Source organism: Micromys minutus, assembly GCF_963924665.1.
Source record: "Micromys minutus genome assembly, chromosome: 4".
Taxonomy (NCBI): domain Eukaryota; kingdom Metazoa; phylum Chordata; class Mammalia; order Rodentia; family Muridae; genus Micromys; species Micromys minutus.
The window spans coordinates 69,476,032-69,503,359 of record NC_137973.1 but is presented as its reverse complement, the minus strand read 5'-3'; the positions used below and the strand labels follow the sequence as shown (position 1 = coordinate 69,503,359).

Below are 27,328 nucleotides of genomic sequence, written 5' to 3'. Positions count from 1 at the left end.
GAAACCCTGAGCCCACTGCAGTGTGAGCCTGTAAGTGTCTTTTCTTTTCCCAAAGCATGTCGGTCCTTGCAAAGCGTACTCACTTAGTAGTTGAGACCTTGGCATTATCTACAGCGACCAGTTTCAGGTAACTGATTGCTTACATTAGGTTAAATATTTCCTCTTGGACTTCATGTTCCCCTTCAGGTCAGTCAGTTCAGAGCTGTGTACTTATGTTTCCACTGTATGCCAACTTTCAACCCGCACCATACGTCTCAAAGGCAGCTGGGCCAGTCAGGTAGACTGGGTTCCTAACTGGAAACAGACATTCCTAATTTAACTGAAACAAAGCTTCCATTTCAAAGGGAAGATGAGTGTTTATTAGAGAGCCAGATACGATTGAGACAGACCCAGTATCACAAAGCTGGGTTAAGTCTGTTTGCAACATGGGAGGAGTTCCAGGAGGTTTTATAGTAGCAGAACATATAAAGTCACAGATCTATCAGGGCAACTTGAATATTCACTGGTGTGTGCTGCAGAGATGCAGGTCACAGTCAGGTAGACAGGTCTCAAGTGTCCTTTGACAGCGTTCTTACCTTCCCACTGATGGGGAATAGGTCTTCACTAGCACATCCAAAGCTTTTCTCTGTTGTTAGGTCTGACACGGTGGTAAGGAATGGCTATTTTGGTGGGCTAAAGATCCCTGTAATAGACTTCAAATTAGGCTTTGAACTTGCAACATCCTAACCCCTCTCCACCATTGAGTCAGCCGTGGTATATGCAGCTTCTTTCCAGGAGTTTCTCTCACTATCTGGAACGGATTGTGGTGGACCACATGGTGTTTGCCGAGTCCTTACTTTGTTACCACCAGAAGGTGGTTAACATTAATAGGCAGTCAAGCTGCTGGGGCTGTGTGTGCTCACCCTCCTGGGGTACTGGGGGATCTCAGGCTTAGTCTGTCCTTTCATTCTGAATGAGGAATGCCTGGAGCCTTGCTGTGTTTTCCCACTGCATGCCCAGGCAATGGAGCCTGTCAATTTTGGTGTAAACCATCCAAAGCCCAGTTGTTACAGTTGGGGGCAAGGGGTGTGAACCCTTAACTTGGTGAATAAGTGCGATCCACAGAATATGGTGCCATCCCAGAGGACCCCCTCAGTATATTTAGCTGCAGTCACTGTCTTTAAAATGAAGTTGGGGCCAGAGAGATGGCTTTATTGCTAAAGTGCTTGCTATGCAAAGACAGGGACCTGGGTTTGATGCCCCTCCCCAACCCAGGTTTTTAAAAAGCCAGGCATGGTAGCTGGTCCTTGGAATCCCCTGCTGGAAACAAAACAGTGGTTCATCAGCCAAGCTTACTTGATGAGTTCTGGGCCAGTGAGAGGTCCTCCTTCAAAAGCCAAGGTGGCCAACTCCAGGAGGACCTATGCAGGAGACACTGAAGTCAATAGAATTGATACTAGACAGGATTTACTAATCGTTTTGCTTAAGCCATTAATTCACACAGCATTAAATTTAGCAAAGAGAGCCCAGCCTCCAAAATACCCTAGAAGTAGGTAGTGTGCCAACCAGGCCAGGCCTGTTAGAGAAAAGCAGAATTTAGGAGGGTACAAAGCTAGTGTTTTTCACCAAAATTGTCCTCCAACTAGGCTCCATTTTTAGAACAAAAGGGGACAGCCATAAATTCCAACCTGCTATTAGGCCTGTCTCTACAGAAAAATAACATACTTCCAAGGGCAGCTCAAGGGGTCAGTGCAGGGTTACAACAACCATAAAGTCCTGGCCTCCCACTGAGCATGCCCTGCTCTTATCAGGAGAGTAGAATTCTGCCAGGCGGGCAGGATGTACCCCGGTAACAACTCATTGGAAAGAATACGGCTGCTGTACTTAAGAAACAAGTCTGGAGTCTCTCTGCTGTGTCACTTTCATCTGTCCAAACAGCCAGACTTGAAGACTCCTGTCTCTGTTTCAATGGTTCAAAGTGTAACCTGGGGCTGGGACATAAAACAGACTGAAGGGCGATGGTGTTTGTGAAATGCATAAGCCTAAGGTGTGTACGTTAGTAATATCTTCTCCTTGTGGTTGGCTCCTCTTGGAGCATTAGCCAGAGATGGAGGCGTGCTATATGAAAGAGCTTTTTCCATTATTAATCTCTCAGGGTGCAGGTTGATTTCTCACTGGGAAGGCACATTAGGTCTAGAACAGAATGACATTTGAGGTTGTCCTCTGGCCTAGACACACAGTGTACACTCACACATTCAAGCAAACAAGCACACGCACATGCTTGCCCCAAGTGAAGCTGTTGGCTTTGGAGAAAAGGACACACACACACACACACACACACACACACACATCTATGAATGTCAGCACACCTGGAAAGTGCCCTGTCAGGTGTGAGTGCACTGGGAACACGGAGGAAGAGGCTGTTCTGAATGCAGGACCTGTGTCTTTCCTATTACCTTGTGTTCCGTGTAGCTCTGTGCGGCTTTCAGAGAAAGGAGTTTGGTTTTTCTTTTATCTACACCTAGCAGCTTCATAGAACACACTCTTAAGTCAGCAACTTAATTTAGATGTAGCCCAACACAATGGGCTCATTTGCCTAGAATTAGCAAAGAAGTAATTTGATCATTAATTCAGAGATGTGTAGTTATGGAGGTCAAGGCTGGGTGGAGAACTGCTCACCCAGCAGGTTGGCTCCAGACTAGAGCAGCACCCAAGGAGTGAGGCCTCGGGGGCCGATAAAGAGATAAGCCTTTTTATTTCTAATATTTACTGTAACAGGTGGGGCACCAACATGTTAGGCAAGAAGCCACTTAAAAGTTTATGGCTATCAGCCTAAGAGTTAGTTTTAAAGTTTTTATTTTCTAAGTAGGAAGGGGGTAGCGCCATGTTGAGTCACGTGATGTCTCAAGCCCAGGAACCTGAAACCAAAGAAGCATAGCCAGCCTCTGCCGGCTCGCTGTGGTGTCCTGGCTGCTGACAGGCTGTGGTGTCCTGTGGTGAAAAAGATGGCAACCATGAACACAGACAGAGAAAGAGAGAGAGAGAGAGAGAGAGAGAGAGAGAGAGAGAGAGAGAGAAATAGAGGGATAGATAGATAGATAGATAGAGAGAGAGAGAGAGAGAGAGAGATTAGCAGCTATTTGATTCTTTGACAAAATTATTTTAAAAATTAAAAAGACTTATTTGTTTTAAAGTGGTATAAAAATTAATATAGAAGTCAAGTTTAAGAAAATATAGAACTCACCAGAATCACATGGGAATTTTCACCAGAGATTCAGAACTAAGAAGTCTGTACACCAGACAGACAGAATAAATGTAGACATAGATTAGGGAAGATATTAATAACTAAAGATCTGACGCTTCAGACCGAGAGGACAGATGGAAATACTTTGGATGAAGGTCCTGGCTTTACAGTATTAATTAGAAAATGTATTAATAGCTGTTTTGTTTGTTTTAAAGATGGCATACAAAATTAATGATCAAGTCAAGTTTGTTTGTTTTTTTTTAGTTAAAAGAAGAGATTACAGAGTTTATTCGAATCACGTGGAAATTTTCATCCACAGTTCGGAACTAAGATAGGAGTCTGTACACCAGACAGAGTGAATACAGAAATATGTTAGTGAAGTTATTAATAAATAAAGATCTGATGCTCTAGACTGAGAGAAGGACAGATCGAAATACTTTGGACTAAGGTTCTAGATTTACAAATTGTTTACTTATTAATTTGTAAGTGATAGTAAGTTAGTTTGTTTTGAGAATTTATCCCGCTAAGGCCACGTGGCTGTCAGATGCTGGCTAGTGAGGGTTTATGATTATCTTAATTGTTTATATTGTTTCAAAATGGGTATGATGTTGAGTTGTGTGTTTATATTGTTTCTCTGGGAAAGAATACAACATACAAAGTATTCTAGTTGCTAACTAAGGGACACGCTATTTTAGGAGAAAGGTTTTGCCTTTGACTTTTTAAAAAGTTTGATTCTGCTCTGTGTGCCTTCCGGAGTTATATGAATTAGATTTGATAAAGGTAGACCACCTGAAAAAGATCAAACAAAATATTTCTCAATACTAAAATGTTTTCTGTAGAGTTAAATATATATATATATATATATATATATATATATATGTATATGTATGTGTATATGTATATATTACAGAATGTGCAGCTATGGTGAAGCTTGTCATCAGAATGGTGAACTGACCTAATTCCAGACATCAGAGATTCCAACAATTGTCAGTGTGGCTTTCCTTCTTGAGGTCTATCCAGCTTCCTCATCCCCCTCCTCAGTTCTAAAATCTCAACCCCCATATACTCATCTTGAAGAAGCTATAAAGAGTCGTTGTGGAATTCCCTGGACCTTGGGGGGTGAAGGTGGTTATTATAAGGTTGTTTTTATGAATAATTTAGAAATGGTCATAATCTTACAGGGAGGAATTAGCCAGATTGAGTTATACAACCATAACCTTCTTTTGGTAACTAAGCTAAAGTCATATCTTCACTGGTAGGAATCTTTCTAATTGATACAAAGTTAAAGTTATAATCTTTATAGTGCTATAAAATTTATTTGATACAGAGTTAAGGTTTATGTATTGTTTTTAGTTGATTAAACAATACTAGTTAAGGGCTAGATAACAAACTCAGGGTTCTGAATCAATAAAAGAGTGTTTTTGAGATATTTCAATTAAAAATGGCCAAGAGTATCCAAGGCTTAACAGTTCAGAAATGCTTTTCAAAAATGTCAGAAATATATAAATTATGACATTTAATGTTATTTATATTTTGTTGAGCTGTATTTGCTCCTTACAGTTCCCCTTTGGTGGAATAAACGAAGAAATTGAGCATCTCTACCTCGAGGTGATGTATAGTTGGTGGCTAGGCAGCCTCTGGGCAGAAACTGCCAAATTCATACAGACTAATACTGTCCAGAAAGGGACACTTTGTGCAGAATAGTTGACTAATAATCTTTGCTGAGCCAAAATTATCAGCCCTTCAAGATTTCTACATGTTAAAGTCTGTCAGTGATCCTGGGTCAGAAGGCTGAAGGCTTACTCTAACATATTGCTAACAGAGGACTGCTAGTGGAAATTTGTCTCTACAACCTCTCTCAGCTCTGGAAACTGGGTTAGGCTTCCTGTTATTTTAGATATTTGACCATTCTCAGATTTCTGACAAAGTTGAAGACTAATTTAGTTCTACAGCCTTCCCAAGCTAATTGACTTTGAGAAAACATAGTCATTTAAAATATTTTCAAGTGGTAGTAGCTGTACACATCTTACATGTAAAGGTAAAGTTTTTTGTTTTTGTTTTTATTTTAAGTAAACAAAAGGAGTGGTATGTGGATTGATGTTAAGGTGATATATGATTGGACAGTAGAGAGGTAGGCAGAGAAAAGGTAGGAAAGTGGAAAAGGAGCAGAGTTTGGGAGAAATCAAGATGGAGCTCGAGAAGAATGAGCTCGATCCAGGAGGACTTAATTAGCATTAGGTAGCTATGAATATTTTAAGGATTTTATAGGTCTTTTATTATATATGGAAGGGCAGTTTGTATCTTTGTCTATTGGATGTAATTTGATTGTGTAGAGGGTTTGTGAACTGAGAATCTATTATATAAACCCGTTTGAAAAGTTAAAAAATATATAAATAAAGCTGCAGTCCAAAAATTGATTTGACTAATACATTATCATATTTTTTCTTAAGGCCTGTGAGAAAATTTTCAATATGTACCTACATATGTAACATGTAACATACATGTGACTGCTTTAGATAATCTTGGGTTCCTGACAATCCAGTGACAAGAGTTTTATGATTTGGACTAATTGGACACAGAGACAAAATAGTTTTGACAATTTCCCCAGAGGTTTTAAACATCTGGGAAGGAGGAATTAATAATATGATTTCAACAATTATTTGGTCAGATTTAAAAAAAAAAATCAGCAAAAGAAAACTCCCAAGCCCCACCCCCACCCCAGCCTCCACTCCAGAAAAAACTGGCAATTACAGAATTACAGTGTATCCAAACTATTTCACAACATTAGCATTTGAAACTTGTATTTTGTTCCTCTGCACTTTCTTCCCCCACCCCCAGGAGGTTAGGATTCCTAGTTCTTCCAGTTACAATGTTCAGGGATCACTCTTACTGTATAAAAAAAGGCTGAGGTGCATAGCCTTGTGCCTTTATCTGTTTCCACAGATACTTTTATTTCTATAGAGCTATTTCCCAGGTGTAACATTGCTGGGAAAGTGGACATGCATGTTTTTACATTTTAGTAACTATTGCTAAGTAGTTGCAAGGAACTTGCAATGAGTCACATATCCATGGGGACACAGGCAACAGGCACATAGAGATCTGGCCCTTCTGGTTTTGATTTGTAGTCTGATCATTGCCAAAGCTCAGCACCGTTTTGTATGCTCCTTAGACATGGATTTCTCTTCTGCAAGAAGTTTCTGCTCTATTTAGTTTTCTTTTTTCCCCTAAATGAAAAAGCATGTGTTAAAGATAGAGGTTATTTGCCAATTAGATGTTACACATACTTTCTCTTGCACATTGCTTTTTTCCTTTCCCCTTCTTTCTTCCCTCTGTCTTCCCCTTCCCTCCCTGCCCTCTCTCTCTTTTTTTTAAAGACAGGACCTTGCTATATAGCTCAGCTTTGCCCTGAATTTTGGATCCTTTTGTCTGTACCCTCTGAGTTCAGGAATTACAGGTTTATGCTACATCATCTGGTTGGTTTTGTTTTCTTTATAGCAAAATTTACATTTCTTTCAGAATTTGACTAGTGGCATTATACAAGGGTTGGTTTGTAAAATTATTGAAATCAATATCCCACTTTGAGTTAAGACACAAATCGTAAAAGAATCGAAGCAATACATTCACAAACTACAGGCAGTTTCTGGTTGTCTGCACCATGTCTGCTACTCCTATAACCATGTTTCATCACCCATGAAGCCACCAGTGTTCCAACCACACCACCCACTTCTGTGAAAATAATCAACTCAGAACCAACCAGTAATTTCTAGGTTGGAATACATGCACATATAAATACAATTGTTTGACTTTTTTCAACCATTCTCCCCATAGGAAGAATGACATTACATAATCTTCCCATGAAAGGCTACTGTTAACCATAGTCTATAATTGTCTGTGAAAATTTGACGGCAAAGATACCTCCTCATACATTCTCTTGTTTTGAGGGTGCTGTGGTAATTGATAGGTTATTCCTTTGCTGGTGAAATTAGCCACTTCAAGCCAAATTAGATTATATCAAAGGCACATTTATTGGGAAGCTGCTCTTGGGCTGGAGAGGGCACTGCTCCCCCCCCCAACCAAGGCCAGGGAAATTGTCATGGGGAAAGGGAGGAGGGGAAGGAGAGAGAAAGGGTGTATGTGCAGAAAGGATGAGAAGAAGAAGAGGAAGAGGGGCAAGAGAGGAGAGAGAGAGGAAAGGAGGGAGGAATTTTAAAGACAGGATTCAACACAACAATTTTTACTTACAAAAAAATGTAGTCAAAGTGACTATATTTTCAAGGGAGGCTAGAGATTTATTCTTCACAGGGATAACAGAGAGTAGACTTCAGACAACCTGTTTCGGGCGGCCTGGTAATAACAGTTTCTCTGGTTCTCCTGCTTTTGATATAGCGAATTCCAACTGAAAGTCTGTGTATATTTAAATGTATCAAGTCCATTGACAAACTTATTTCTATGTTTGGTTGCTTTGCCCTCCACACTTTCTGTTGATGACATCTTTGCTTCTCTCTAGCTTTTATAATGCTCCAGTTTTTGGAAGCTTCAGAAGGTAACTTAATTTTCAAGGTTGTTTCCCAACATCCTCTTCTTATCGTCTCTGCAATGTGTCGTCACCTACGAGACATCTGTTATTCATACTACAACCAGGTAGGAATCTCTTTGTTTCAAAAATGTTTTTAAGTTACCTTAAGGCAGTGAGATACCTGTTAATTACAGATCATCTGTTAATCTGGCATCTGGGTAAGAAGTATCTTTTTTTCCTTCATTTTTTATTGGTTATTTTATTTATTTACATTTTAAATATTATCCCCCTTCTCTGTTTCCCCTACCTCTCCACCCTGCTGGTATGAGGGGTCCCCCTCCCATTCCTCAGCACCCTAGCATCCTTCTCTCTGGGTCATCGAGTGTGGCAGCAAATATTAGAAAATGGAAACACCAACCCTTGCTATTGCCAGCACTGTAGAACCACATGACATCTGTGAGGTACTTTCATCTCAAACTACAAACTGTCTCCGCCTGACTCACTAAGTTCCCAATTTCCATCCCAGTCTGCCACCGGCTACTCTCTGGTCCTAGCAGCAGCCGCGGCTCTCCTCTTCGGACCCTGCTTACATTCCCAGAAACCCGGTAAAATCAAAACTTTGGAGGCTTGTAATTCATCAATCAGATTTATATCAATAAATTCCCACTCCACAAAACATCCACACAATAAACTCAAAGCCAATTGATACTGGTATAAACTGCCCACCTAGATATGACAAAATGTCCTCTAGTAATTCATCCCTTATAAGATATTCATAGCTACCTGTGGCTATTTAAAGCCACAGGAAGATGGATCATCTTCTTCCCCCATGTTGGTTTCTTTCCCTCCTCTCTCATCTCTCCTGCCTTTCCAAAACTCTGTTCCCACCTTATTTTTTCACTGCCCAATCACAGGCCTTGCCTTATCTTGTGCCTGCCCTTACCTGCAAACCAACCACAATCAAGCCTCCACAGGGCCAAAGGACTCCCCTCCCACTGATGGCCATCCTCTGCTACATATGCAGCTGGAGTGATGGGTCCCTCCACGTGTACTCTTTGGTTAGGGGTTTAGTCCCTGGGAGCTGGGGGGGGGGTGGTCTAGCTGGTTGATATTGTTGTTGAAGGGTTGCAAACCCCTTCAGCTCCTAAAGCCTCATCCCTAACTCCTCCAATGGGATCCCCATGCTCAGTCCAATAGTTGCCTGTGAGCATCTACATCTGTATTGGTCAGGCTCTGGCACAGCCTCTCATGGGACAACTATACTGGGCTCCTGTCAGCAAGCACTTCTTGGCATCAGCAATAGTGTCTGGGTTTGGTATCTGCATATGGGATGGATCCCTATGTGGGGTGGTCTCTAAGATATATATCGTGCTTAGATGAGAATTAGATGGTGAAGGGTTGTGAAGACAGTTCAGTTGGTAATGTATTTACTGTGCATGAAGACTTGAGTTCAGATCCCCAGCACCAGGGTAAAAGCTTCATGGGGGCTGGGGTAGTGGAAACAGGTCTCTGGACTCACACTCTCTCCCTCAACCTCCCCTCTCTGTGTGTACCTGCACATAGCACATGAACACGCACGTGTTGGCTAGTTTGTATCAACAAGAGAGAATCATTCAGGGAGAGGGACTTTCGGTTGAGAAAATACCTCCATAAGACTGACCTAAAGGCAAGTCTATAGGAATTTTCTTAATTAGTAATGGATGGGGGAAATACAAGCTTATTGTGGGTGATGGTAGCTCTAGGTTAGTGGCCCTGGGTTCTATAAGAGATCCTTCTGAGAAAGCCATGGGAAGCAAGCCGGTAAGCTCCATTCCTGCAGGGTCTCTGCTTCAGTCTGGCTCCAGGCTCCTGTTCTGTTTGAGGTCCTGCCCTGGTTTCCCTCAGTGAGGGACTGTGAGGTGAAACTTTGGCTGAAATAAACCCTTTCCTCACCAACTTGCTTTTGGTTATGGTGTTTGATCACAATAGAAACCCTAAGATATTAATATGTGTATGTGTAGCAATAATGAAAAAGGGTCATGATTTTAGGAGGAGAGATTGTAAGGGATTTGTGGGAGTGACGTAGATGTAGGGCTCATGGATTGGTGAATGAGGATATTCAGGGTTGACCTCTGACTTCACATGCACACACACACACACACACACACACACACACACACACACACACACACACATGATTATCTGGTGATTTGTCTGACCTGCTTTGCAGGTTATGAAGTTACCATATGAAGTTACTGCCACACTGGATAATTGAGGGAGCAGGATAAGGGGCAGAAACCAGTTCTTTCTCTCTAATTAAGTTTGCTCTGACTCAGTCTTGTGAGGTATTGAGAAACTCCTGGACTCTCTTCATAATTATAGCAGAGCCACAAAGACTTTTCTGATCCTGAGTCCAGGGTAAATAGAATAAGCAAGTCAAATCCACATGCCTGTTCATACATATACACATGTATTTCAAGTCTACATACCTGTTCATGCAGGTGCACATGCATCTCAAGTCCACGTACTTGTTTATACAAGTGCACACACATCTCTGAGGAGTATTTAACCCTAGCTAAACTACCTCTATTTTACTATTATATTTAACTCACCATTTTCTTTCTCCTTTAAAATGCAATGACACACTTCTTGAATATTGTTAGATATTTGACGGTGTTTAATGGACCTGGATAATGCTGTTTCTTTAATATTTAAAGGGAATTCTCAGTAATGGCCGTGATAGCATGGGGGTAACAGAATGATTGCTCAGTGGAAGTAAGAAATTATCAAATGTCAGTGTTTCTTTTCTCCAACTCTGGAGTCATGTCCTCATAACTGCTGCCCATTAAACACCAGGAGCACAACTCCTAGCCCATTGCTCTTCTCCCCCACCCCACTGTACTATTTCTGAATGGGGTTGAGTCATTATATTTCAGACTAGCTTTTATTGAAGGAAATAATTATATATTCGTTTTCCACAGTAGAGCATGAAGGCAGAGTGGCCGTGTGCGATGTTTCCTTTTAGTTGCTGAGACAGAACTTCTCCCTCCAGCTTCTGTCCCAGCTCTGTCCATTGGCATGCTGTGGGTTTACCGCACACTCGTGTGGAAAGAGTGTGGCTAGAAAGTGTGGTTATTTCATGTGCACTGAAGTAGGAAGATCTATCTGCTCCACTCAATGTCAGTGACTGAGATTCCAAAGAGAAAAGAATGCAAGATGTCAACAAAACACACTGTCCCCAGTAGGAAAGATGATCTAAGTCAATCAGATAAGAAGGATGGATGGTTTGGTACCTTACAATTCTCCAGCTGAGGTGTGATAACTCTAGATAGGATTTTAAATGTGGTTAAAACAGGTTTTATAGAAAATTCAGGTTTTTTTTTTTTTTAAAGATTTATTTATTATGTATACAGTGTTCTGCCTGCATGTATGCCTTCGGATCAGAAGAGGGCACCAAATCTCATTATGGATGGCTGTGAACTACCATGTGGTTTCTGGGAATTGAACTCAGGAACTCTGGAAGAGCAGTCAGTGCTCTTAACCTCTGAGCTATCTCTCCAAGGCCCAAAAATTCAGTTTCTTGTGGAAAGCTTACACAAGTACTTTATTGGCAGCATCTCTAAAGAACAAGATTAAGGTTGTGATGTGGCTGGTGCTTGGTTCAGTGGGGTGAAGGAGTCAGAAACGGGTGCAATGGAAGGCATCCATGTGGTCTCAGAACGTCAGGACGGTACGGATGCTGAAAGACAAAATAGGAGATGCTGTTTTCACATTCCACAACCCACATTCCCCATAGGAGTGAGTAATGCATGTGTTAAATGTCTCCGAGAAAATCTAGCCAGGTTCCATGTCCGAGGTCAAGTCGGTAACCAAGCAATCTACCTTTCTGATTTCTCTTGCCCTCTCTCCTGCTCTAGGCTCACATGAAACATCCTAATGTGGCTGCCATTTCAACTCTGATTTAGCATTCTTGAATAGCATAGAAAGCCTGTATCCCTTGTGTAAGAAGTGTAATGATGGGCAGTAACAGGCCTTTCCTTGTTGCTGTTTGACATGTACTTTATAGAAGCATCTTAGGCATTAGTATCTCATTTAAACTTCATCCTAAACAACAACGCTACAAGGTGGATTATCACATTTTGTTAGTTTCTTCAGAACTGTGAAAACTAAAGTTTAGGTTTGCAAACTGCCCTAGGCCATATACCTGTGACAGAAGCCAGGCACCCTGTTTATGGTCTGACCCCACTTCTCCTTCATTTTCTGTTAGCCATTTCCTCTGTCATCAAAACAATCTCAAAGCTTACCTCTTTCCAGCACGGAGCAGGTCAAATGCTTCATTTATTTTTTCAAAAGGCAAGACATGGGTAACTAACGGGTCCAACGGGAACTTCTTCGCCATGAAATCAGTCACAAGTTTAGGGACAGAATCTTTACTCTTAAACCCTGAAAAGAAAGCAGCATCTCCATGAGTTCCGGCCCGGGGAAGGGGCAAGCAAGGTGGGGGGGGGGCAAGCAAGGTGTGTGGGGGGGCAAGCAAGACAGGGGGCGGGGCAAGCAGGACAGGGGGCGGGGCAAGCAGGACAGGGGGCGGGGCAAGCAAGACAGGACTTTCTAGGGAAACTAACGTTCCCGAAATTACAGTGTTCTGCAGGCTGCCATCTCAGCCACAGACACAGAAGCTCAAAAACATTCTGCTTCATTAACATTGTAGAGTATGCCACCCTGATAAGCCAAGGCCTCTACCTAGTGAAGGTGGTTTATCTGTTCTTTCCTAGAGAAATTGTATTGCAGATATTTGTACTCAAAGTAAGGGAGCTGTTCAAACTTAGGAAATGTGTGTAGGCATGATTTAGATTTCCTGTGTCCTGTGAGGCATTTTGGGGGTCTCACGATGACACAAGTAGACAGAGCCAGAAAAATCCCTGACTAGTTTATGGGGACACAAGGGAAACTTATCCTAGGATTTCCTGCATTAGTTCTTGTTAAAGAGAACAGTAATTTTCAAGCTTTTAAATTGTTTTGCCTTCTAAAAATCTGACCTTTCTTGTTACAAAAGGGAAAGTATTCTGAAATAAGAATTTGATCGTCAATTGCTAAGGAGATGGCTCAGTCAATAAAGTTCTTCCATGTGAGTTTGATCTTCAGAATAACAAAAACAAAACACCAACCAATCAACCAAACAAGCAGCTGATTTGGTTGGGGGGGGGGTGGCTCATAATTCCAGCTCTGGAGAAAGGAAACCAGTGGATTCCAGCCAGCAAGGTTGGCCTGTTAGTGAGCTGTGGACCACTGTGACATCCTGCCTCAAAGAACAAGGCAGATAGATTCCCGAGTAATGACGTCAAATGTTCTCTGGGCTCCACGTACATGTACACACGCCCACTTTGACATATATGAACAGATGCAGAATTTGATCTTTAGCTATAAATACATACCACCAAATATTGCTCCTTTCCAGGTGCGCCCCAGCAACAGCAACATGGGGTTCACAGAGAGGCTCTGGGCATTAGGAGGCACCCCTACAATGACACTCACACCACACGCGGCATGGCAGCTTAACAAGGCAGAATTCTGGAATAGAAATTAATAGTTAAAGGGGATTCTTTTGTGTGGTCTCTCCTCACCATGCCGTCTCAGGCAATACAAAGAAATCGACTGAAGATTTTTTTAAAATGAAAGAGTGAATGAATTAATTTTTCTGTGTTTAATTTTTTCTTAAAGGAGCAAGTGTCATAAGCATGTAAAGACTGGTTCTTAAAGGACAATATTGTTTTCCCATTGCATAACTCTGTATGAACTAGTTAATTCACTTTTCATTTGTCCAGTAAGGACAATTTTTAACTCTGAGCCAAAAACTTTATGGGGAAGAAGATATACTAATGACATCATCAAAGGTTATCTCTTGACCATGTGTCAAATTCTCTTTTAATTGAGTCTCTCCTCTGGTGCTTACATCAAGAATGGGTGTGTTTTAAGTAGTTCTACAATAGTTCTACATTATTATATAGCTGTAGACATCCAGGAAGTTTTGCCTTCAATGGGTGGTTTTCTTTATTTTGTTTAAAACACATTCTATAGTAAAACTCATCTGGAATCCTTGAAGATAATACATGATAGACCTTTTGATTTTACAATATGATGTTTAGAAACCAGATGTCCTTAGAACGTGTGGTTATCAGACTTTCGGATCTTCAAGTCAATTGACAACCCAGCTTAAGATGAGCAAATGCTGAAAACCGCCAGTGAGCCCCAGACAAGATGTGGTCCTGGAAAGGGTAGGAAGCCTGAGCGTGGAAGGGCTCTCCGTGCAGAGAGGGGCGCTAGGCTCTTGTATCTTCTACCATCCATGGCTTTTTGTCACAGTTTAACGATAAAATAAATAAACAAATCACTCTCAGGGCACCATACCCATTCTCTGTCACCAACTCTGCCAAGACTTTGGGAAGAACCCCAATAGATAATGGTAACATTTTAGGTCTCTGGGGACACTTCTCAGTAAAGTTCTAGAGGTCTTTGGTTAGGTGAGGATTAACTGGAGAACTATTCCTTAGCCAAGGATGCCATTTGCAACTACTTGAATATCATTTCTATTCCCCAAACACATGAGCTCTAAGCTTGACCTTAGCGTTTATCATTCTCCTCAGCTGGGCTTCATGGGCACTTACCACACGGCAGGTGGCACTATATTGTATTGGTCATAAACAATCCTATAAAATGTATCTTTTAACTTTAGGAGGTGTGCAGGAATCCGTTTATTATTTTTCTAAAAGGTATTTACTATAACACCTAGATCTAGGAGCTTGTCTCCGCAATAAGAACAAAATCAGAGACTTCCTTCTACATATCGTATGTTAATAAAATAACCCTTGGTCCCAAATTTTTTATCATTCCTTTTGGCCATATGATGATACTTTTAAAAAATGCTTTACAGAATATTTAATTCTAAATATTAAATAATATTAGGAATGGGGAAGAAAAACATATTTATCCATTTAGGATCAGAATGTGTATCTAGATCTCTTGGTGAATTGTTTTTTACGGGAAATCAGTAGGTTAATTTAGTGTTCCAATGAGAAGCTTTCCTGCATGAAAGGAGGAATATTACTCGAGACACGTTTGTAGAGCTGACAAAGTGAAAGGTTTATCCTTACAGTGAATTAAGCAATCTGAGCAGGAAACAGAAGATCTCAGTAGCTTTCTGCACGAGATTCCTGTTTGGGTATCTAGAGCATTCTAGATGGGCGGGACAGATCTCAAAGTGTGCCACAGTACATACCATGGTGTCAAGACGGCCAATGACTTCAAACGAAAAGTCCACCCCACCACCAGTCATTTCTTGGAGAACTTCGTGGATAGGTTTGCTGTAGTCTTGAGGGTTAATGCACTCAGTGGCACCCAGCTCTTTGGCCTTCGCAAACTTGTCTTTGTTGATGTCCACAGCAATGATCCTGGCTGCTCCTGCTACCTTACAGCCAATGATGACAGACAGACCAACACCTCCAAGGCCAAACACGGCACAGGTGGAACCCGGGGTCACCTGTATTTTCAGAAAATTTGAAAGTAGACTGAATGGGGACTGTTAGGAAGTGTTCCACACTGTACAAACTGCCTTGCTTTGTCCTTGATCATGGCTGCTTCACTCCATCAGTTGGCAAACCTGGTTATGACTGCCCAAAGAGTACATCATAGGTTCTCAAAATTTGCTATATTAGATATATCAGGAGATTTCTTTGTTTAATCTCAGGGTTCAGTAACAGCTTCTACCCATTAAATTGAAACCACGGCAAATGAAACCTCATTCTTATTCCAATGGGGGAACACTCAAGTTGAGACCAGCTGTACTGGATGATCTTTGAGTTCTACAGAGGAATGACTTTTGCCTTTGAGAGTTTTACAGTAACATATTACACATGCACATAACCTATTTGAATAAATGAAACAAGTGGTCAAGTTTACTCCAGGAGACTAAAAAGTAACCCAACTGCCCTTCAATCATGAACTCCTTTCTTGGTTCACTAACTTTCAGTAGTCACAACCAGGGTACTGAGAGAAATTGGTTGAGAAACATCCAGAAGTCATGCCTGACTTAAAGAAACATAAAAATGGACAGGAAACTTTAGGACATGTGGCCAATATAATCTCTGGTGTGCCTTATGCCTGAATATTTAAAGAAGCAAGTGATAAATACTTCAACAAAAGCCAAGTAATGATTAATTAAAGTCTATGATAACAAAGTACCCTTGGCTTTGTATGAGGCCCACCAGCTGAGACAAACAACTCCACAAAGCACTCACTGCGATTCGGATTCGGTCTAAAGCCAGGAGAATGGGAAAAGCAGGATCCTCATTTCTGTAATCGGCTTAGGTCTATTTAATTGAGGCAACCATCTGTGCCCCAGACCCCCACTGTCATTTTCCCTAGTGGTGTCTTGTTATTCATCCACCAAATGTTTTTAAATGCTCTGGGAGTCATCAGTACTCTCCAACCGGCCTAGAAAAATGCAAGGGCTGCAATTGTGATGAAGGGACGGCCAGTATACCATCTAGTTTCAGATGCAGCAGATAACTTGAGAGAAGTTCTAGTCTTTCTTTCCCTAGTAGCTCGCAGTAAAGATTTAGATGAATAACTTTAGCTTTCTGTATCCTAGTTTTCATAAAATGACAGATAACTATTGGAAAGGAACACTTGGGCAGGAAATTATTTATAAAATTACTGTTAAATACCTAAAATGTACCACTTCGTGTGTGTGTGTGTGTGTGTGTGTGTGTGTGTGTTTGTGTGTTCGTGTGTTTTGGTTGGGAGAAGATGCAGTGATGAAGTCTGCAATGTAATCAGTGCTTGCTTAAGTTCTCTTGTGCCTTCTGGGATACACTCAGTGGGTGGCCATGCTACAGATAAATGAGGCTGGGAGGAAACAAACTGATTGCTTTGGCTACTTCAGAACCTAACAGAACCCGTCATGACTGATTCGTGAAGTTTGTCTTCAACTATAGAATAAGTGACTACATGAGTTCCCAGCTTTAAAACTTGGTAGTCATATAGAAATATAGAATATAACATCTTCTCTATGTATATATGCATATATGTATACATAATATATAAAATATTTACTTTTTCTTAATTCAGAATCAGCTTCATTTTCATCTTTAAAAAAAAAGGTAATTTTTTAAAATTTCCAGTTCCGTCTGGGGTTATTTAATCTAACACCATAAATCTATGAAATAAGGTAGGAGAAACCTAGAGTAAGACATTGATGTCTTAAAGGACTTAACACACTTGCTTGGGAAATACTACATCACACAAAGAGTTTAGCTAACCTTGCGCTGCTTCTAGCAGGAGGTAAGGAAGAGCAGGCCACTGTGCAGACTTGTCAGAAACTCTAGGGAAAGGCCTCTGACATCATGAATATTAGGTTTGTTTGCAACGCCATAACCAAAGAAGACAACCACTGGGGCTGGGGAGGCTCATTTTCCTTCTACAAAAATACTCTGCTGCTCAGGAGCAATATCTTCCCTTTTGGTACCAAGAATATATGCTTAGCTTGTTCCATGGGTCACCGTCCATCCTACCTTGGCGACTTTAACGGCAGAGCCATAACCTGTAGAGAACCCACAGCCGATGAGACAGACTTTGTCCAGTGGTGAAGCCCCATCGATTTTGGCCACTGCTATGTCATCTACCACAGTGTACTGGGAGAAGGTGCTGGTGCTGATGAAGTTGTGGATGGGCTTTCCCCTGCAGGAGAACCTGCTGGTGCCATCCAGCAAAGTCCCCTGAGGCTTTGTCAGACTGGTGGGGGAAACACAGGCACACAAAGGAAGTGAGACAGAGTAGAACCAGTGTGCCACCCAACTGTGCAAGAAGACAATAAGAAACTTACTCATTTTGATTACAAAAGTTGCTTTCTGGGTGCTTGCAAATCCTGCACTTTCCACACTGGGGGCTGAAGAGAGGGATGACTTTATCGCCTGGATGAAGGAAAACAAAATGACTTAAATGTCCGTCCAGAAACCAGGAAGCAACAACCTGAAGCTTACACTAAGAGACACGTGTCTTTGAAAGTCTCCAGAGATAGACCCGACCACACGTCAGCTGACACTGCTGCCTTCCAGCCTTGTTCGTCAGTTGCATTTAAAGTGCCTGGAGATTCCGAAGAGAGAAGGAGAACGTGAAACCAGCCATTTCCACCCATCAGCAGGTAACTTTTGTTGTGTGCCTCAGTTTCTCTTGGGAGCTTTGTATGTATGCTCATCAAACTTGGATATGCTTGTTGCGAGGAAATATATACTCTAGTTTTAAATGAGTTCCTAGCTTCCTGTTAGATTTTGGAGAGAACGGATACAATAGCTACAATAAAACTAAGATTAAAGACCCTACATGGGCAGTATTTTATAAAAATAAAACAAATTAGACTTGATCATAGGATCAAATTAAAGTGAGAATTTTGATAGCTAACTTTTGCCCTTTAAGTTTTCTTTTAATGTTCGTGTGAGAGTATCCGTGTGTGAACGCCATTTGTGTGTGTGTGTACCCTTGGAAGCCAGCAGAGGGCGTTGGGTCTCCTGGAGCTGGAGTTTCAGGTTGTGAATGACCCAGTTGTGTGTTCCAGAACAGGATGTGCCCTGAGCCACTAAGTCATTTCTCCATGGTCCAGTTTTTGGCTTTTCAAAGTGACTGTGCTTCTCCTTTTATGAAATAAATGCTTTAAAAAAAAAAAATCTTATTTTTTTGAGGAAGCATAATAAAAACGCGGCAAGCTGAAAATTGCTTTAGGAACCTCAGTTCTTTAACAATAAATTAAATATTTTCTCTAGGAAATTAAAAGAGGCTTCTGTTTTTTTTTTTTTTTTAAAGATAATTAGCATATTTTTTTCTGCTATAGAAAAAGCAACCTGAAGAGTAAAAGTGACATTCTACTGCTAGTTTTTCCAACCTAAAGAAACAAGAAATGCTGAACTCGAACCAGACCGGTTCTTTTCCTATTTTTTCCCCTGCGGTTTAGTCATCAGAAGAGAAGTCTGACTGTACTGGCTAAAGCGATCTTTTTGAAGATGAACCGAATTTTTGTTTTTAAATTATGTGTGCTACCTGTGTTATTGGACCAAAAAAAAAGGGGGGGTGTTGGGCATTATATATCATAGATAAAATTATTGTGGGATGACATCACAGAACCCCCCCCCCACTCTTTACCTCTGAAAACAAAGTAAAACCATGCATAAAGGAATAAGTACTGTGAAACCTACCACTTACAGCTACAATTAATAAAAATAAGAAGGTCTTTGTGTTTGAAGGCCTTTGGCTATGCTTTTCCTCCGAAACTCTTATATTTTATATTCTCTATAATCGTAAAGAAGGAGCCTATATAGGAGAAGAAGAAGCCATCCTGTTGATGGTGTGTGGTTAAACCTATGGCAGGCGTCCTGCAAGGAAGGCAAGCCCTCACACTCGGCACTCAGCACAGAACAGCTTCCGTACATGTGGACACTTAGGACATAGACCTGCTGTCTTTGCCCTGTAGGACTGTCTGGGTCTTGACAGTCCACAGTGCTCGGGGACACTAGAACAGATTATAAACTCCACCTTTACGGGCACCATGCTTCCTGATTTTCATATAGGAGACGGCTGACTTGATGCCTGATATCTAGGAGACAAACAGATGTTGAGAGAGAAAAGGCACGCTTGGATGTAACGCGACTGAGACATGCCAAAAGGAAGGGGTGGAGGAAGCCTTCTGTTGCCTGGCCAATTGTGATTTTACGCGAGCTTTTCCGTTTCCCACTTCCTCTCCTGAGAGGGGTGCTGTTGAGATTAGAACCAAAACACAGGCCCTGAGGGTGAGTTCTGTACCTGGTTTCACACAAGTCACCCCTTCTCCAATGCTCTCTACAATGCCGGCTCCCTCGTGGCCTAGAACTGCAGGAAGCGGTGTGACCAGGGTTCCACTAACCACGTGATCGTCTGAGCGGCAGACCCCGGTGGCCACCATCTGTGGATTAAAGATAAAGTTTAGTTAACCGAATCTCTGACTGTGGAGGTTTCACACACCTATTTTCCCCTACAGTCGTGCTTCTGAGGAGTTTGCTGACAATCCCTATTGCTTCCAAACTCCAAAGATTTCATTTATGTCCAAGACTCTCCAGTGTTTTCATCTACCTTTTCTCAATCAAACGGCTTAAGGGTCAATTATAAATCCTGTGAAGTAGGTGGCCCTGAAATATTTGATATGAATAGCTTGCCTTAGCAGCAAGTTAGTTAAGCACATGAAAGGAGCTATTAACGGCTTCTTGGTTGTGGCTATGAAGGGTTTTCAAACCTGACTTTACAGAAGTTGAAACATGGTGTCACCTTAATGCGAACTTCATGGGCCTTGGGGGGTGCGACTTCTATGTCCTCGATCGAGAAGGGCTTGTGATGTTCCCACAACACGGCAGCTTTGCATTTGATCACCTAGAAGGTGAAACAGACATTTTTGATTTACAAAGAGTTAAAATACCGTTTAAAATGTGTGGCGCCTTAACCCAAGGTCAGGAAAAAGCGTGTAACTGCAGTGCACCTAGTTGAAGTGCCCAGGGGGTCAAGCTACGCAGCACTGGATTTTGACTGCTTGCTTGTTTGTTTGATGTCACTGGGACTTTTCTCAAAAGGGTAGTTCAAGTGCAATTTGGGGGTATATATTTCATTTTAAATTAAAATTATTTTTCCAGGCACTGAGGACAGAACCCAGAACTTTGTGTGTTCTAGGCAAGTGCTCTATCAGAGTGAGTCCCCAGGCTTTGGGTTTCTGAGACAAATATTCTAACAAGCAGCCCAGGATGGCCTTAAGCTAGGGACCATTCTGTCTTGGCTTTCCTAGTCCCAGGATTTCAAGGATGTTCTGCCATACCTGGATACATTATTAGTTTGCTGTTCTAGACAGGATAAACATAAACACTCTATTACTGATCCCTGTACCTAAGATTCTGGTTTCTTTGTTCTCTCAATTCTTGTTTGATTGATATGGTTGGTTTTATACTTTTGCTGTATGAATTCACTATTTTGTTTTTCACTTTTTCAGTGAGAACTTCCAGTCTAACTTCTTTCCTAACTACTTTTCTTTGAAATGTAATATGCCGTACTATACATAACCAGCGTAAAGCAAATTGGAATAAAAATAAGAAATCTTATCACACAGTATACCCAGTGTACCCAGGAACCTCTGCAATTCTAGATGCCCAGTTCTCACTATGAGCTGTTAGACTTTTGACCCACTCCTAAAATAGCCTCTGTGCCATCAGAAACCGGGTTATGTAATTAAGCAATTAGATAGCATGAATCAATTATTTATACTGAATGAATGTACCGTCTTGTGGTACCAGAAACAGACTGAACAAGCGAGTGTGATTTTTATGGATAGCCCAGTACCATATGTGTGTACTCTTAGTGATAACCACCGATTCCGTTTTTAGTCGATTTAATTTTCCATAAAGTCTGGAAGATTTTTTTTTTTTAATCAGAAAAGAGACTGTTTATGGAATTTCTGTAGAAAACCATGAGTTGTGCCATAATGGGCCCCTTCAAGATCACAATTTACATGGTAACATAATCATACTGTGAATGACTCTAATGCTTTCAAATCAACTTATCTCTTATCATAAATTTTATCTAAAGGCTACAGGGACAGCACGAAGTTCCCTGAATCAAATTCCTCATATGAAACTTGTCAGATTTGACTTTTCTGTGTCCAGAATAAAATACGATTACAAAGAATAACAAATCCGTGGTATCTTAAGATAAATACAGGCTTTCGATAAAAGACCTTTTTAAAAACTTTCTATTTGCAAAGCAGCCACCATTGACTTGGAATGCGTTCCGTGTCCTGCAGAGTAAATGAGGAAATGAAGACATCTGCAATCCTAGATTCTATAGCCTCTTGTTAAAGATATTTAGTCGCAGCCGGGCTTCACAGTAACCCAGCGTGCCTTCTGCACTATGGCGTCTCAGGGCCTGTTATTTCTAGGTTAGGACCCTGCATCTCTTCACACAGTAATGAGAATATACTTCCAACAGTGAGGTATTTTTCTTACTTTTCCGGCTGTGCTCATGCTGTCTGTCCTTGCTGCAGGCAAGAAATTGATGGGTCCTTGTAAGCTTCTTTCCTCCTGCAGTGAACCGTGCCAAAGTTGCACACATATTTTGTTTGCTGGGGTGTCAGCTGATCCCACACGTGATCTGGCCCTTTAGGACACACCCACCATTTATTCTCACTGTAAGTTAAGTTAAAACAAAGGACACTGGCCTGTCAAGGAAAGCTTGCTCTAGGGATGTGCTGTTGGGCATATTTTGTTTCTCGTTTGTCTCCCTGTCTCTCAGGTCTCTCGGCCCACCCTTCCCCCTTCTCAGCTGCCCTCACTCAGTTGAGAGCAGTGTTTTCTTTTGCCTCCAGAGCAAACATGCAACTTACAGTCCACAGGGTGCGTAGTAAAGAGGAGAGACAGACAGACAAGGAGGCAGGACTAATGGAGAGGACAGACAGCTTCAGGGAAAGAAGGTTTCATTCTCCAAAGCAGAAACACACCTTCAGTCACAGCAAGGTGCTGGGGCCCCTGGGGTTTCTGCAGCACACACAACTGCACACACACTACTTACTGAGAGCCAGTGGAGAGCATGGAGCTGGCCCAAGGGTGGCAGTCATGAGTAAAAGACGAACTCCACACCTGCCAAGAGTTAGTGGTTATAACATGCCCTGTTTCTTCTTGCTGAGAGAAACTGGACCTGTCTAACTGCTCTTTGCTACAGCTTCCTTCTCTGTAAGACAGAGATGGGTAAGAGTGTCATTTCAAAGACCATGGTGACAAAATAAATCAATAGGCACATTGCTTATTCTGGAGGCACATGTGTGGGAGGCAACTCAATGAACTGTATCACCATCCCTGGAGATATAAGCTCACAACACACCGGGAGGCGAAAGGTATGCAGGTATACGTGTAAATGCTGTGAGACAAAGGGTGACTGGAGACAGAGAAGGTGTGGGGAGAGCATATACTTGAATTAGTCTAAAGAATGACTGGGGAAAATGGGACAAAAAGTCACCTAAGACATTTCCACTGTCCTTTGTTCAATGTCATGAACTTGAGAACAAGAACTCACATTTGAGTTTTATTGAATATCAAGTCTTCTACCAAAGGCAGTGAGCCAGAGTACATACCACTCCTAATTAAACATAGATGGTCAAAGCATTTACATAGCATACAATGTATACTTCTCAAGGGCTGTCAATGAAACGATAATGTTGTCTATGTTCAGTTTTAAGGATGTACGTGTAGAGAGTCAACTGGAAGCCACATGATCTAATCAGACACCTCTTCCAGGGAATGGTTGTGCCCTTGCCCACCCATCTTTGTTTTCAATGGTCTCGGTAGAAACCAGGGGTCCTCTAAGTCCAACACCTTTGAAAGACTCATTGGATTACTGTGTTCAGACAGTAATGATGTGCACTGTTGAATATCAAAAGTCATTAGAAATTTTAATGATCTAGTCGCTTATTTGTGAAGCACAAATCCTCAAGAAGCTAGTAAATGTCTATTATGCTTCCAAAACTCTAGAGGGAGTTCTTGCTACATTACCACATGATCTTAAGAGCAACATCACAAGGAAGGTTATCTCTACCCATTTTACAGATGACGTTAGAGAAATATGGAGATTTTCTAAACACCCTTTCTAAGACTCAGATGTTGAATTCAAGAGTAGAACTGTGTGTGAACTGGTATTAAGGAGAGTTTTATAAGATAAACACAGTAGGCAGGTCACTAAAACATCAAATAGACTGTGTATTTTAAACAACTGGATTCTAGAGATAATTCATACCCTGCCCCCTTTCTCTCTGAAAGAGCTTTGGTGGTAATTTTGTCTTTTGACTAGACTGTGTCTCACAGGTGGTCAGTTTGAGTCTGGTGTCCAGTTCTGACATATTGAGGCAAAACAAGAGGATTGAGATGATTAAGTATAGTCACATTGTCTTCCAAGGTGCCATAATTGGTAATTGGCTGTTCCAGGATCTTTACATACCTGACTGATACATGTTCTGTGTGCTTAGCCACCAAAGCAGGGGAGGAGGGCAGTCCAAAGTTTACTCAGCTCTTGACCACAGTGGTAGCCTCCATATTTTGAAAAGCTTAAAGAAAAAAAAAAAAAAAAAAACATACAGCCGGCCTGAAGCTCAGATACCATTGTTTTCAAATTCAGAATAGTGTAGGCCAAATATTTTGCCAAATTTTTTGTGGCTAATATTTCCTTGAAAGGTATTTGGAAAGGGAAGGTATATTTAGACTTTTGAATGTGTAAGTAATCAAGTAGCCTTCAACTGCTTCCAGCTAAGGTAGGATGAGCAGCAAAAATTCCACTTCCTGGGATAAGGTTCTTAATCTAGACAAACCCAATACCAGATATCAAGAATTTGCTTAAGATTTTACTGTGAAGCTGAAGCCGCAGCCAGTGAGGGAACGTGAGCTCCCTTTTACAAGCTTAGAAGGCACCACCAAGTTGGATCCTGATTTTGATGTAAAGATCACGAAGAGAATGTTGGAAATATTTATCCACAGACATCGCTGTTCAAGATCTCAGAAATAATCTCAGAGATGCTAAAAAGGAGAGGCAGGCAGAAGTTCTCAGTGTCCTGAGCATCAGGAAGATCGACATGTTTAGCAGATGTGGAGCAGAATTCCTCAGATCATGCAATAGTGGCTTATGCTGTAGATCTTGGAACAAAGGTTCATGTGGACAATCACCCTTAAGGTGGTGCAAAACCAGAAACATGATAGACTGCATTTAGTATAGTGCAAAAAACAAAAATTCCACAGTATTAATAACATAAAAACATAACATCACAACATACAGGTGTATTTTGAAAATCATTATGTAAGAATAAATGGTGATTTTTTTATAGTATAACACTATGTCCATTGGCCATTACTTTATAGCACCAGTCACCAGCCAAAGTTTATCAGTAGGCTGTTTTATTCCGTTATTTAGTTCCTAAGTTATTTAGTTCCTAAGTGAATGGTGTGTTACCCAGAATGGCCTTTTCTGGGTCTGTATTTTCAAATGTTTCTCTGTGGTTTTTTTTCCACTACTTTAAAGGTTTTTGGTATTATGTGGAGACCTCTGACCCATTTCGAATTGATGGTTGTATAGGGAGGAAGGTGGGACATGTTTAATTCTGTATATGTATTTATGGTTTTCAAAGAGTGAAACACATTGGTGTAGATAGGTCAGTCAGGTGGGCTAAAGTGGGGTTGGGGTGGGGCTCTAGGCTTCAGGTGTGATCTGCTGATAGAGGATAGGTCAATCTGTACATTCCAAAAGTATTTACTACTAGTCACAAGGATGTCACAGACACAGGTGAGCAAAAATGGCTGCTTAAGGGACTAAGAAAGCACTAGATAAACTGGTTCTGGACCTGTAGTATTCTACACCCCTTCCCATAATCATTAAAATCCTAACCACATAGCCAGCTTCTGTAGACTGTGCAGCGAAGGCATGGGGAACTTCACTGACCACCTACCTAGTTTTATTTACAAGCTCACTTTCTATTTGGCTGGTTTAGGTTTCTGGTTTGTGCTACTATCAAGTTGTCTTGTTACTGTGGTTGTGTGGCATACCTTAAAAAAAAAAAAAAAAGCTCAGTTGTGCCTGGAGCATTGTTCTTTTCTTCAGTTATTCAAGGTCTTTGTGCATTTTTTAGAATTGCTTTTCTAGTTAAGAATGCTACTAGACTCCTAATGTGCCTGGCAGTGTTCTGTAGACTGTTCAAGGCTATTTTAACTTGTCCCTGAATATGGGAAGTTCTGGTTATGATTTCTTATTTTGCTCTTATATTTACTGTCTGAATGTGATGATTCATAAAGTTGGTCCGCAGGCCCTGATATCCTTCCTCCTGCTTGTTCTGGGGAGCCTCTCAACTGAGGTTTTAAAACATGATTTGTTATAGGGATGGGACATAAGTGCTCTGGTGCACATGTGGAGGCCAGAGGACTAATTCTTGTTTTCCACCTGACTGTGGGGACTGGCTATTGAGCATAGGTTTCTAGGTTTTCAAAGCAAGTGTCTGCCTGCTGAGCTGTCTCACTGAGTTTTTAGAATTGAATTTACTGATCTTTTCCTTTCCTTCTTTTCAGAATATCTATCTCTTCACTGAATTCTCTCGGGTCCCAAGTTGTCTTTCTTCATCTATTCATGTTTATTAGTATAATTCTTGAAGATATTGGTTACTTTTTAAATTATTCCTTTTGTCTTAGTCAGGGTTTCTATCGCTGCTACAAAACCAGGACCAAAAAGCAAGTTGTAGAGAAAGGTGTTTATTCAGCTTACACATCACATTGCTGTTCATCACCAAAGGAAATCAGGAACTCAAACAGCAGGAACCTGGAAGCAGGAACTGATGTACAGGCCATGGAAGGTTGCTGCTTAGTGGACTGACTACTCCCCATGGCTTTCTCAACCTGGTATCTTATAAAACCCAGGACTACAAGCCTAGGGATGGAACCACCCACCATGGGCTGTCCCTGCCCCCTACTGATCACTAGTGGAGAAAATGCCTTACAGCTGGATCTCATGGAGGCATTTTCTCAACTGAGGCTTCCTTCTCTCTGATGACACTTTTGTCAAGCCAACACATAAAACCAACCAGTACACCCTTTAATTCTTTAGTATGGCATTCTGGGGACCAGACAGAATGAGAAAAGGGGAGTGTCTCTTTGGGAAATGAAAGACAGAATGAAAGAATGAAAGTAGAGAGCAAATGGCAGACAGGATAGCCCAAGCTCAGGTTTTCATGGCTGTTCGTGGCCTGTGCCAAAGTGAAGATATCAGGAAAACCTAGTGCGAGTGGGTGCTGGAGAACAGGGCCCCAGATGGAAGGGTAGGAGGAGCATTTAGCCCTCTAGAGAGACCTTAAGCGTGGCCCTTAGAAGGATGAGTGTAGATTAAAGCCGAAGCCAAATGAATACAAATGCTAAGTGTCTTGTTCACTTGTCTCTCCCAGTGTAACCTGGATGTTCTGTGCTTCTGGGGCTGCAGATCTCTGGAATCAAACTCCCTTAGATCTGACTTCCCTAACAGTTGTACCAATAAGCAACACTAGAGAGACTGGAAGGTATGTGGAGGGGGAGAGCCTCCTTTCCCAGTTCTCCGTGGTATCTCCCAGGCTGGTCATTCGCTTTATCTCCCTGCAGACACTAGCCTTGATTTGGTTTCTCGGAGAGGCGAGCAGCAGCTGAGCTACAACGTTTTTGGTGGTGTGAATATGAGATTTGCTCTTTAGGTAACCACAGCCTACAGTGTTTCATTGAAGGTCTCCACCCCAAATTTCTATGGCCTTTCTCTGGAAATCCCATTGTGTTCTGTTTCCTTCCTGTTATCAAAGAACATAATGTTTCTGGTGTCCTGAGCACATTCATCATGTAACCTTTTGGCCATCTAATATACCGGTAATTTTAGGTTTAATCTACTTTGGATTGCTGAGTTTTCTTACTGAGGACATCAACATGTTGATGGTCCGAGGCACTAGTAGCTCTGGAAGAAACAGACTTCGAAGCAAACGCCCACATGTAAACAGATGGCAAGGTGAAGATGAT

General features: G+C 41.4%; 1 protein-coding gene across 1 annotated transcript; it reads right to left on the bottom strand.

Moving 5' to 3' along the window:
• Nucleotides 1–11,304: 11,304 nt before the first annotated feature.
• Nucleotides 11,305–21,854, bottom strand: ADH1C (alcohol dehydrogenase 1C (class I), gamma polypeptide). Its single transcript, XM_080916304.1, has 9 exons — nt 21,782–21,854; nt 20,064–20,165; nt 19,566–19,704; nt 17,599–17,686; nt 17,288–17,507; nt 14,995–15,255; nt 13,154–13,289; nt 12,023–12,161; nt 11,305–11,457 (listed from the first exon to the last, which is right to left on the bottom strand). The coding sequence occupies exons 1-9, from the start codon at nt 21,797–21,799 to the stop codon at nt 11,433–11,435; spliced, it is 1,128 nt and encodes a 375-aa protein (XP_080772430.1). The 5' UTR covers nt 21,800–21,854; the 3' UTR covers nt 11,305–11,432.
• Between the last annotated feature and the right edge of the window lie 5,474 nt (nt 21,855–27,328).